The sequence below is a fragment of the Guyanagaster necrorhizus genome (genome assembly GCF_019112545.1).
Source record: "Guyanagaster necrorhizus MCA 3950 unplaced genomic scaffold BT62scaffold_76, whole genome shotgun sequence".
Lineage (NCBI taxonomy): Eukaryota > Fungi > Basidiomycota > Agaricomycetes > Agaricales > Physalacriaceae > Guyanagaster > Guyanagaster necrorhizus.
The window spans coordinates 71,757-84,926 of NW_025064955.1; the positions used below are offsets into that span (position 1 = coordinate 71,757).

General features: G+C 38.0%; 1 protein-coding gene across 1 annotated transcript; it reads right to left on the reverse strand.

The window, feature by feature from the left end:
- Positions 1 to 2,036: 2,036 nt before the first annotated feature.
- On the reverse strand, positions 2,037 to 2,318 carry BT62DRAFT_834150 (uncharacterized protein; the record flags this gene model as incomplete). Its single annotated transcript, XM_043182419.1, has 2 exons — positions 2,037 to 2,183; positions 2,235 to 2,318. Coding segments are annotated over 2 exons (231 nt in total), but the record flags the coding sequence as incomplete, so codon positions are not given.
- Between the last annotated feature and the right edge of the window lie 10,852 nt (positions 2,319 to 13,170).

A 13,170-nucleotide genomic window follows, 5' to 3' on the forward strand; every position in this document is an offset into this window, starting at 1 on the left:
TCTAAGTCCTAATTATACTTAAACATTGCTATAAACTACTCTCACGAGTATTGCATCTTTGAAAGCAAGATAGAGTTGAATAACTGTCTTTATTGACTGTTTCTTTGATTTTACTTAAGACTGCAAGAGTGCTTCTATTGTACTCGAAAAAACCGACCTCAACTGTATTTGATGATTGTGTATTAAGTGGTTAGCTGTTGGTGTTTGAGAGTTCATTCCTCATTCACTTCTCTTAGTCACTTAACTGTTACCAAGCATATCAGCAGCAAGTTTCAGCAGATAAGGCTTGTACCTCTCCTCTGATGTTGAGGTCTGTTTTGATGCATATACAATTGGATGCACCCATGTGACTGTCTTACCATTTAATGTGTAGATGAACCACTGAGAAAGCATTGCTCCTTTGCTTGCCTTCAAGCTATCTGTCATCATGATCAATGATATGCTATCAAACTGCAGACCATAGAGTACTGGTTGCAAGGTCAGCACCATCTTCAATGCCAGAAAAGCCTTATTCTGGTTCTTCTCCCATTTCTTCTGCAAATCCACTACTGTCATGCATCTCCACCACTCTGTCTTTGTCTTCACTCTACCAATGTTTGCCTTTTTTTCTAGGTTGGAGAGTGGTCTTACAATCTTTGCATAACCAGATATGAGTTTTCTGAAATATCCTGCCAGACCTAGGAATGACTTCAGATTTAGTATTATTTTTAGCTTCTCCCAATCTACAATTGCCATTAACTTTATGAGATCAGGTTGGATACTCTGAGGACCAACCCTTCCACCAGCAAATGTTGCCTCCATCATGAAGAATAGTGTCTTTCTTGCAGAGAGTGACAACCTCTTCTCTCAAATATGCATGAACACTATTTGAAGGTCTGCCATCTTCTTTACAAAGTCTGATCCAGTCAAACCACTATCATTGACAAAGAGCTGCACTGTGGATCTCACCAAATCATCCAGTGAGCTCCTGGTTGTGTTAGCAAAAGTGTTATGATTTTTCATCTTTTCTTTCTTTTTACCCCTATTTATGCTTAGTCACAGTGTCTAACCAAGCATTTAGGACTGTGAGACCACCTTAGTCAGCACAAGACTATTGTCTCCTGACATGTAGTGACATCTGCAACAATAAGACAATTCCCTCTTTATGAGTAGTTATGATAACACAGAGCAACAAATACTACACTGTAGACAGACACAATTGGTAGCACTATAATTAACTATGAGATGAATGGTATATAAGTAGCATAGTCAATGCCATGTATCCCCAGTCTTGAACTATCCTCTATTCTACTATTTTTACTCAAGTCAACTTGTCTTGACCTTGGAATATACCACTATATGACACACAAAGTGAACTCAGATGTGATTGTATAAACATGATACAGCATCTGTTTATCACATGTTAATAGTCACATGTCACTTGAGCCTAACAAAAAGTGGCTGAACATCCAGTCATGCTAAATAGCATTTTAAGATATGTAAAGAGACCATGGCTCTCAGCATAGAAATACAGATATGAGCATATAGATTTATCAGTCTCACATACATAGAAACCTTTTGCAAAATCAAATACTGTGATCTATCTATGACCTGACAGCAGGCCTTGCTTGAACTAAATATCCCTCTGGGGCATCAATGCTACTTTCATCATTCTATTCAGCTCTCAGAAGTTGTGGTAGACATGCCAAGATGGTGTGGTCATCAGAAGAGTGGCATCTGCTTCTTTTAGCACTAATCTATCAGGTATATCATGTGATGAGAAAAACCTAAGTGAAACACTAGTTGTTTATGTGATGTTTGAGCTTATCAAGTGATAGGGCATTGCCACTCTGATGCACTTTCTAAGTGAGGGTAGTTAGAGAGACACACTTCACATCCTTGAGATGGATTGGAGCAATAATATTTAACTCCAGTATCTTATTGATGACTCTGTTGTACTATATCTCCTGCATGGATGTCAGTGGCCATTGCTGAATCTTGGTATTGAAGATGTGGTCTTTTAGTATGTCTATCTTGTGCATGACATCAGACACTGATTAAACCTCATTCATTGACAAGATGAAGTAGTCTGCAAACTCTGTCATAAAGTCCATAATCTCTCTCTGCTGGTCTCTAGTCAAGTCATCACCAATCATGATCTCTCTGAGAATGACTTTGACATAGCATGCATTGTATGCATCTGTCTCTCATGTGAACAAGATCTTATCCACATACAGATCAATCTCTGACTGGACATTCTTGGTCTTGGTGGTGTCATCCTCCTCTATGCTGAAGCAATTGGCTGCAGGCTCTAGCCACTCTATGCAGTTGGTATCAGCTGCCAGTGACTCATTATTAGGGTTTATGTGGAATACTCCCTTTGAAAGAGAAGATAAATCTCTCACTGAGTCTCTCTGCACTAGCCCATGCTCATTTTCACTAGTAAGCAGTTCATTCAGGCACTCCTGTATGCTCTCTCCCTCCTCAGTACTCTCTATGTGGATATGACAGTCTAACTTCACATCAACTTTTGTCATAGCAGTAAGTGCTATGAATTTCAGCCATGGCTTAGCATCTTCTGTTCACATTGCAGACCTTACATGATCATCAGTATCTGGCATATCTTGGAGATCCTTCTTGTGGCAGTAAACTTTCTTCAAAGGGGATAGCAAGTCCTAGTGAGTTTACATACCTGTCTAAATTGACTGCAACACTTTCTCTAACATTGATCTCTTCACTAACTTCACCACTAATGTCAGTCCTACTGCCTTCTGCTATAGCTACTTCTCTACTGGTTATGTTGTCTAAATCTCCAACTGCAGAACTCTCAGTACCTTCATTCAGCAAAATATCAGTATGATATAAATCCTCTATAGATATGCTGGGCTAAACTTTTCTCAAGAGGAAGTGCAAATCTCTCATTGAGTTTGCACATGTCACCTCTGGCTCTTCTGAGGCTTAGTTCTTACTCACTCTCCATCATCTGGAATCATCAGTCTGATTCTCCAACTTCATATAACTATTTAGTCTAAGGATACTGATCATGTCATCTACATAGTCATATATAGCCTGAAACTGTGCAAGTAATGGCTTGCCAAACAAGAAGCTTCAATCCTGCTACTTGCAAACATCTTAAACATGATCTTTGCTTTTGCTAGACCAAATATCATCATCCTCTCTCATGAACCTCTTTGACCACACAAGAGTCCCATACACTATACAAAACCTTTTGAAAGATGGATGCAATGTCCCTAATCTATATATTACTTCATCATACTTTGCTGTACATATTATCCCTGCAAGAGTGCCATTATCAACAGCTGCTGGTATCTTTACAACCTCCTCTTGTGGCCTTTCAAGCATGATCAGTTGCACAAATGGTCTTGTCTTATGCATTCCATTGCCTTTCCCTCACACTCCTGCAGTATAAAGATCAAAGATATTACATCAATATTTACAGGAGAGTATTTGGAGTCTGATGACACATCTCTATAAGCCAATCTGACATCTGCAGAGATCTCACAAATTTTTATCCTACATTCTGGAGACAGGGCTGTACTTCAGATATCAGTTAAACATGCAGTCCATTCTTATTTTTCTGGTTCTCATCTTCACCTTCAAGCTTGACAAGTTGCACCTCCTTCACTGTATCCCTCTGATACACTTCTAGTGTCTTGCAGCATAGTTAATGCCAAATATTCTTCTTTGAATTGATCACAAGTGACATATCACCAAGTTGTACTGAACAGTCACAAATAGAATGACTGTTCATTCCACAGCTGAAACATTCTCCTGTGCAAGTGAATGCTGGCAATAGGTGGACTGAATATAGTGTTGAATAGACAATCCATCTATCAGGGTGATGCATACTTCAGTCTCTCTTCTGCTCTAAGTATGTAGCTACACTTGCTTTATCATTGAGTTTCTTGGAGTAGTCATTGATATCACTGTGCAGTCAGATGACTTGTTGAGTTGTCGCTTCAGGAATCCCACATCAGGGGTTGGCAGATAGAGCATTTTCTGGTCCAGATCCTGAGCAACCATAATGATATGGAGCAGATGATGGAGATGTCAGTGTACTGAAACTAATGTGTGCTAGCTGATTGCTGAGCACAGTGCAGAGTGATTCTTGTTTATAATATATTAATGCACTTTACAACTCTGTGATCTCTCTCTCTGTTTTCACCAGCCTCTCCTTGTCTTGCTTCTTTCTCTCAATATAGTCAGTGATCTCCACTACTGGCATCTTACATACCTTCAGTGTAAAGTCCTGCCAGTCTATAAGTGATGTTTCAATATTGTCACAGATGATTGCTGGAAGATCTTTTTACACAACAGCAATATATGTCTTGCTGCCTGCAACACCTGCCCTCTTTGCTAAATGTGACACCTCTCTCAACCACAAGTCATGAGACCATATCTTCACACCTTCCAACATCTTTTTCACTACTAAATCCTTCTCTCTCAGCATATATGTGATCAGTTCCACTTTCTTCTCCTGGGTTTTTACTGTTGCCAATATCAATAGCTATCATATATCAAATGCTGTGCTAAATTTCTTCTACTTCTCTTTCTTCTCTTTTTTCAGCTCAGCATACTATTCTATAGCATCAGTGTCTGCTGCAATATAGTGTTTGAATTTTTCTGGCCTGTCATCAGCTGATATGCTCTGATCATCTATAATTCACCAAAACATGCTGAGAAAGTCTTATAGACACACTCTCTTGCATCTATCACTATAGAGCATCAAAATGTTCTGCAGAGACATGGTGATTGATAATGTTGGTGATATCAGCAATAATAGTTTCTCTTAGACACTATTAAAATCACAAAATACTATCTACCACTTACTATCAAAGTTATATTTTTAGCCTCTGCTGATCCTTTCTCATCTCAACCTTCTCTGAAATCTAAGCAGTATCAGTGAGATACTTTTCTTTTCTCAATGTCAGCTTGCCTGTTTATTGGTAAGTATCAAATCAAACTGTTATATTTCTATTCTCAAGACTGACAGAAATAATTATTTTGTTAAGATTAAACCAGTATCTGACACCAATTAACAGTGCAACTTTGTAGCATTGTACAGAGCTCCTATATTATAGCAGTGAGATATTCTCTTTGCCCCTATTAATGGTATACCAAATTGAGATCATATGATATGCTATAATGCTCAAGAGAATTAATTAGCACTGTTTTCAACAGGCATCCACATCTGATATCACATAAGTAGAGGCACACTGATATTCATCTATACATTATACCAACACTTATTATACTGTACAGATAGCTGCAGAGGAAGAATTTTTATCTCAGATTACAATAATGCTGAATCCTCCTTTTTTTGTGACTATAAAGCAAACCACAACACATGATTCCAACTCAGAGACTATAATATATTTCTTTTTATCTTCTGCTAGATGCAAACTCACATCTACTCATACTTTGATATCATCCCATCAATGGCAGAGAGGGTTTGGCAATAAGCTCAAAACTGATGCTTCATTGCTGAAACTGTATTTCAGAAAGACACTGATTTAGTATGAATATTTTTGCCCTTCTTTGCTCATATAATAAGGCCAATTTTTTCATTTGACACTTAAATTCACTTAGTGTTTGTTAAGCCCAAACTCCACATGACTATTAACATGTGATAAACAGTTCAGAACCTTGCACTTTGGGTTAGACTGACTGAGTTCACTAATGTGTTAACAGAGGTGTGTGGTCAAGGCATTTGCAAGTCGCTTGAGATAAAATGGTAGAGAATAAACTTTAGCTCGAAGCTGGGGTATTACAGCAAGAGCTATGCTACTTAAATACTGTTCTGTTATCTGGCTATTAATAAGTGTTCATAAAAAGATATTGTCTGCTGTAGAGCTGTTACCACTGTGGTTACCAAGCTCTCCACAAAAGCCATTGTCCTGCTGTTATGCTGTTACTGCTGTGCTGCAGTTCAAGGACAAAAGAGTATTGTCTCTCCCTTCACAGCATACAGCAGTGCAATAAGATGATGACTGACTTGATTGCTGAGCTAAGCATTCCCATGGTCCTAAGCACTGGCCTAAGCACTCTGACTAAGCAAAGATAGGGGTTAATTCCAAAGGGAAAAAGGAAAGAAAATAGAAAAAATCATAACAGTGTTAAAACTATTTTTAGTCTCTTTATCACTGTACTAAAATTTAAGTATTTTTGCAGAAAAAATAATATACATATCTATAACTTTTCACTGTATTTTATAAATTTTGCATAAAATATTTTAAGTCTCAAAATATTTTCTGTAATTTTCTCAGTGAAAAAACTATTTAACAAAACTTTACATATTTTATATATATTTGTGAGTAAAAATACATTAAATTTCATCCAGCATATCACTTTGTGATGTTGTATTTCTTCACAAGAATTTCATCCCTGTTTTTCTGCATAATGCTTTCAGCATTGACATTGATATAAGCATACTTCTAGTGTATCCTCAGCTTCAGACTGGTTAAAAAGATCTCAGGATGATTATTGCATGTTAATCTTTTACAATTTTAGACTGCTCAAAATATTCTCCCATTCTATCTCTGGATCACCTCCAATGAGGGACTGGATGGCAGGCACCTCAGAGAACATTTGTGGATCTTCAAAAGTAAATATTCATAATAGAGACATTATGAGGATTACTCTGCTACTGCAGTCCTAGATATGATGGTCAATCTTGGAGTCAGTGCATCTGGCAGCAATAAAAGACTGGAGCTCACACCAATGTCAGATCCTCAATGGCAAACAGTTCTAGGCTACTTGATCTAGGAGAATGTAATAGAGAGTAAGTATAAAGTTATTAGTAAAGTTACTGAATAAAATCTCATTAGCTATTTTCACAGTTAAGGATTATCAATGAAGAATACACAGAGCATCTTTTCACTTAACTTCTATTCTATTTGATCTATCTTATTGACCTTCCTTCATGGACATCACATTATTGAAATCTGAACATAAAGCAGAATATGCAACTTCTGTCCATATGAGAAGCATTTTAATATTTAATCACCAGCTGATAACTGACTTTATATCCATGAGACCTTGCCAGACAGTGTTAATAAGAGTAGCATTGTATTTTGCATATATATAAGAAATATAAAGAAGTTAGAGAACAGCTAAGCCAAAGAGTAAAGAATATACTCACTGTTGTATATAAACAAATTAAAACAAAGGTCAACAGTGACTATAGCTGTATGATGACATTCCTTATCATTGTCAGGCATATTGTAAACAGTGTTCTCCAGAGAGTCCTCAATTGTGTGAACATGGATATTACCCTCAGTCTAGTCAAGATCAAAATCTCACCTCTGTGGCAAACCTTCAGTCTGGCAGGTAAAATCCACAACTGCTGGTGTTCATGCAGTTCAGTTGAAATCATTTTGGGGTTCCTGAGTCCACCTATTTTTCTGCTGATGAATTTGACTCATCACATAATCAAACCTCATCTTTGGGTTTTTTCTATCATGTCATTCTTCTTTTAGGTAAAATACTTCATATCTTTGTTTCAGAGTACTGCATAGTCTAATTGCTATTATAGTGGTCTCAGTAGTGACAATAACTTGTCTCTCTCTCATTGAGGAATATTTAAGATTTCACAAATTCACTGCTACTATTATTCTTTGGCTCAAATGTTTGGCTCTTGCTGATATTTCCATTTTATACTTCATGATTTGATATCTTGTCAGTGTTCTCTTCTATAGCTTTGGTTTCTCTCTGAGTTGATGTACCATCCAGTACAATTTACATCCTGCCTTTATATAATATGAAACATGAATCATACTCAGGACTATTCTATGCATAAAAACTATTCTGGCTATTTAGAAATTTCAAAATCAAATTCTGTCCTTCAAGACTCTATATGACTAATTCTCTTCTCTCCATATAAGCTTTTAATTCAGAGACTCTGAGGCATATATTATTTGTGACAAATTTAGACTAAATATGAGATCTAGCTGAAACAAATAGGTCAATTTAAGGCAATAAAATATCACTATATCATTCTGTGATGTTCACTAAAACTGATAAGTTCAGGATCATTTCTCTAGGTGAGTTAAATCTTCTCTATCTTTAGACACTGGTTGTTTTTTTTCGAGTGGTTGATGCTATTGTTTGGTTTTCTCTTCTTTATAAGATTCTCTATTTATTGACTTTGCTATTTCTACAATGCTATCTATCTTCAGCTATATATGTTCCTCTTATTTGAATCACTCAGAGGACTGGATGATCAGTATATTCCTCTTCAACCATTTCTTCAAATTGTCCACTTCCTTAGATGGATCCACTTCATGCATCAATCCTTCATAAAGATGATATAATATATCTCCAACCTTATTCACAATCTCTCTGATTTGAAATCTGACTTCCTTTAAAGCCTCTACACACTCTGTATTCATATAGAGAATGAGCACATCATCATCAGTTTTATGAATGATGAACATTAGTATATACATTGTCTTCAGGGTGATATCCTACCATTATATTATCAGACTCAGCAGTGGAATGAAAATGATTCTTGCCTTGATAAGCTTATCTGTGAGTAACATTCTCTCAGTGAGCTGCTATGTGCCTGATTCATAAGTTATTGCTGTAGCAGTGAGGCATGATTGATTTATTGTAAGATATAGAGTGTCCTATTATCATTCAACAAGGGAAAGAAGCTATTATCAGCTATTGCCATTGTGGTTCTGGTTAACATACAAAAGTCACTAAATAGAAATGATTGACTTTGTGATTCTATGGCCACATGATATCTTCTATCACTGCTATGATATACTATATAAAGTATGAAGCTGTGATTCAATGCTTGTCACTAGAATTTTGTGAATAGCACTTAAAAGCAATGACAAAAAAAAGTGTCAAGATTTCACATACACACTTATTTAGTCTTCAAGACATTAAGTTTGAGTTTGTTGTTGCTTTAAATAAGTTGCACTACTATTTGTCAGCCTATATAAATTCACAGTCCCATATTCATTTTCAACATTAAATGTTAAACACTCTTTTATAATACATTTTGATGATTTCACATTTGAACTACCTTTTTTAAATCTCAACATTCCTGGCATTATCATTCACATCTTATTGACTGTACCACTAGATCACCACACATCAGGAAATTATGCCTTTGTGAGTCTTCTATCACTGCTATAAAACAATAGACCTCACTTGCAGACCTGCTGCTGTATATCAGTGCAGCCAACTCTAATGCTCTCAGAAATGCCTAGCAGTGCATAACATTCAATATTTTTCTACCAATAAGCTGCTGCAAAATGTTGAATCCAGTCCTAGCAATAGCATTAGATTGAGGCCTCACATCTCCAACATGAAATTTTAGATCATTATCTAAAGATTTGGGGAAATAGTATACTATGATGAAGAGAATTGCAGTATTCAAGGTCTTCTGTTTCAGCAACACCATATGTCTTCAGCTCATCCTTGTATTCTCAAACTCAAAATAAATATGTTAGGCTCTGCTACTATAAAAGTTACTTTTATATTCTGATTATGATATAGAATTGATGGCATCACACTGGTGACACACTCTGTGAATGTCCAGGTATGTGATTTTGTGAATTATAATAATACATTAACTGTATCACAGTCTACTATGCATGCAATAAAGAATATTGCATGCATAGTAGACTGTGATACAGTTAATGTATTATTATAATTCACAAAATCACATACCTGGACATTCACAGAGTGTGTCATTAGACTATATGCCACAGCTCAACAACTTTTTTCTCTTAGATGAGCTCACCTGTTGAAGGGTCAGTGAATGATGGAGTGATCTACCTTTTGAGCTTTAGCACTATAAGAACCAAAAGCAGCTTTTCATTGAAGATCTGAATTCTGCAAACAATACTATTGTAAGCATCACTGGCTCTCTTAAGTCTCAGAAATTATGGTGTGGCCCAGCTATAACTTTAGCACTTAAGAGACATGTATATTAGATGAACTACATCAATGTAGAAGAGCATCACATGGATGTTTTCAGAAGATTTTTCAGTAGTTGTACCAGTCCCTGTTTCAATTTTTGAGTAGGACATTAATCAGAATATTGCTAGTTCCTGTATATATATTAAATACCCATTTGTCCAGAGTAACCATTCAAAGCAGCTGTTTCTCATGCATTCTGTATAGCACAATGCTGATTGAGGTTGAATATAAGTGATAGATATCTGCCCTATGACACTTGCACATTGTGAATGACATTTCTTTATATCATCCTATATTCTCTCTTGACTACATGTTAGACAGTTTTCTACTTTTGAGAAGATTCTGACATAGAAGTTTTGATTGCAATATAGATTAAAACCAGCTTGCCACAGTTTGAAATGCATGGTACTGTGAGAGATCTTTACATGTGGGAGACTTGTTCAAATTTACTTTTCTCAGACATTGAAGATTGCATTGAATTACACCAAAACCCACTCACAAAAGTAAAGCCTAGATTGCTAAGGTTTTTATTAAAACTAGAGTCTAACAAGTTTCTGTTTGTCCTTATTATAAAAGTCTAGTCTCATTAACAGATTGAAATGCTACAGGATTTTGATTGGTCTTTGTACACCAAATGCTCAGTTGCTAAATCCAGATGGTATTTTGGTATGTATTTCATATGTTAATATACATTTCCAAATACAGACTAAAAATATGCTGTCTTTGGCACTGTATTTCTTTACTTGGATTTGTAGACAAAAAAGTATCAAAATATGTGACAGGATTTGATCCATCTCAGCAGTATATCACAGATCATATAACTGTTATCAGAGTAATTTTCTACTAGCCACCTTCAGCTTCTCCCATATTCATAGAAGGGTTTTGATAGCTGAGCAATACTAATTGCTTTTCCTGTCTTGATAACCAAGATCCCTTCTGACTGTTCAAGTCTGGATTGTAGTAGTCAATCAAGAGTACTATATTGCAGACTGGAAAAGTTGCAATGTATAACTTGTGTTTGTTAGGCCCAGGCATCATGTGGACAGATACACGTGATAAGCAGGTGTTCCTTCGCACTTCAAGGAATCACCTGAGTTCACTGTTGTATATCCGTGCGATGTAACACAAGGTCAGATATAGACTCAAGGTAGAATGGTATGTATAAACTTTAGCTCGAAGCTGGGGGTTACCAGCGAGAGCTGTCTTACTTAAATACTACTGGATAGTGTCTAAATATATACGACTACTTATTGTGCATTGTCGCATCCTTTGTGCCCATTGTCCTAGGGCATCGTTATCGTACATAAAAGGTTCATTGTGCATCGTCAAGCGTTGTCTCCTCGTTGGAAGACAATGGTGGATTTGGCTAGTTGTGCTGACTAAGCCTTTTCCCATGATCCTAGACGCTTGTCTTTAGCGCTGTGACTCAGCACAGATAGGGGTTAAAGAGGAAAATAATGGAAAAATCATAACATTACCCCCTCATTAAGACCATCATCCTGATGGCTCAATTAAGGGATAGTTCATATTCGTGTATGGCCGTCTCTGCATTCATATATTTTTCGTTGACCCACTGATTAGACTCCGGGCCGTATCCCTTCCAGCTGACCAGGTAATCAATTGTTGTTGTCATTCCTCCCCCTTTTGCTTTGACCTTTCGGAGTTTGTGGTTTAGGACCTGATCAATTTTGAAGTGTTCTTCGTCGTCGATCAAGTCCGGTGGTGGGGGAGGTGGCCGTTCCTGGTTAGGGAAGGCTGGTGCGATATAGGGAGTTAATAGTGTTTCATTGAATACATTGTGGATTTTCCAAGTGTGTGGTAGGCGTAATTTGTATGTGCCTGGTCCGACGGCTTTGATGACGGCGAAAGGCCCCATCTGCTTGTCGTCGAGCTTCTTCTTTGGACATGGTAGGTGAAGATTTGTTGTATCCAACCAAACTTTGTCATTTGGTTGGTATACGTGGCTCGACCGTCAATGTTTGTCATAATTCTTTTTCATTGTCGACGCCGCTTTTTCCAGTGCTGCCTTTGTTTCATTGTGGATTTTTTCCATGTCAGCCATGAAGTCAGATGATGCAGGTGTCGTTGTCCGGAGCCGATTCATGTGAGTGATGTATGGGTGGCGGCCATGGTTTACGAAGAATGGGGTCTTCCCCGTTGTGGAATGTACGCGGTTGTTATGTTGAAAAGCTGCTAAGGCAAGCCATTCGGTCCAATCATCTTGGCGGTAATTGATGAAAAGTCGCAAGTACTTTTCGATTTCCTGGTTAACGCATTCTGTTTGCCCGTCTGTTTGAGGGTGATAGGCAGTGGATGCGTTCTGTTTGATGTTTAGGATGCGGTATAGGTCGGTAATGAATTTCGAGACGAATTGGGGACCCCTGTCTGAGATGATGACTTGTGGCATCCCGTATTTGGCATACACTTCGTCCCACAGGATTTTGGCCCATCCTTCAGAATTTAGTTCTGTGGAACACGATATAGGGATGATTGCCTTGGAGAAGTGGTCCACAATGACAAGGATTGCATCATACCCATTGCATTCAGGTAGACCAGTGATCATATCGACCGAAATATGTGTCCACGGAGTGGAAGGTACCTCGTTAGGGTGTAGTGGTGCTGCTCGGGCTTGGGTGGACGATTTTCCTCGTTGACAGACTTCGCAAGCTTTTATGTATGCCGTTATATCGTTTCCCATTTTGGGCCACCAATATTCTCGTAAAACGAGTTCTTTGGTCTTGGCGATGCCCGAGTGTCCTGCCGTTCCATGGTCATGGCAGGTGGCGATGATCTCGCCGCAAAGTTGTTGGTCTCAAGGAATGTAGATGCGTCTGTCGTAGCGAATTAAGCCTCCTTCTTTTGTCATTCCCCGTTCATGGTTGAGTGAGGGGGCCACTTGTTGGTCCCACTTGTGATTGTCTCGTGTCGCACTCTTGATTTGTTCATGTATTTCTTCCTCCGTTGGCATTATCATGGCTCGGAAATGTTCCGGCCTTAACAATATCACACCTTCGTTGTCTGCTGCGCCCTGATCGTGGTCTGATCGCCGGCTCAATAGGTCGGCCTTCTTGTTTGCCGTTCCTGCCTTGTGATGTAGGGTGTATTGGTATTGGCTGAGTTCTGTCACCCAGCGGGCTTGCCGGCGATTGAGCTTCTGTGGTTGTCGGAAATACCGTAGATTTTGGTGGTCTGTCCAGACTTCGAATATTTCCTCGGCCCCGATAAGATAATGTC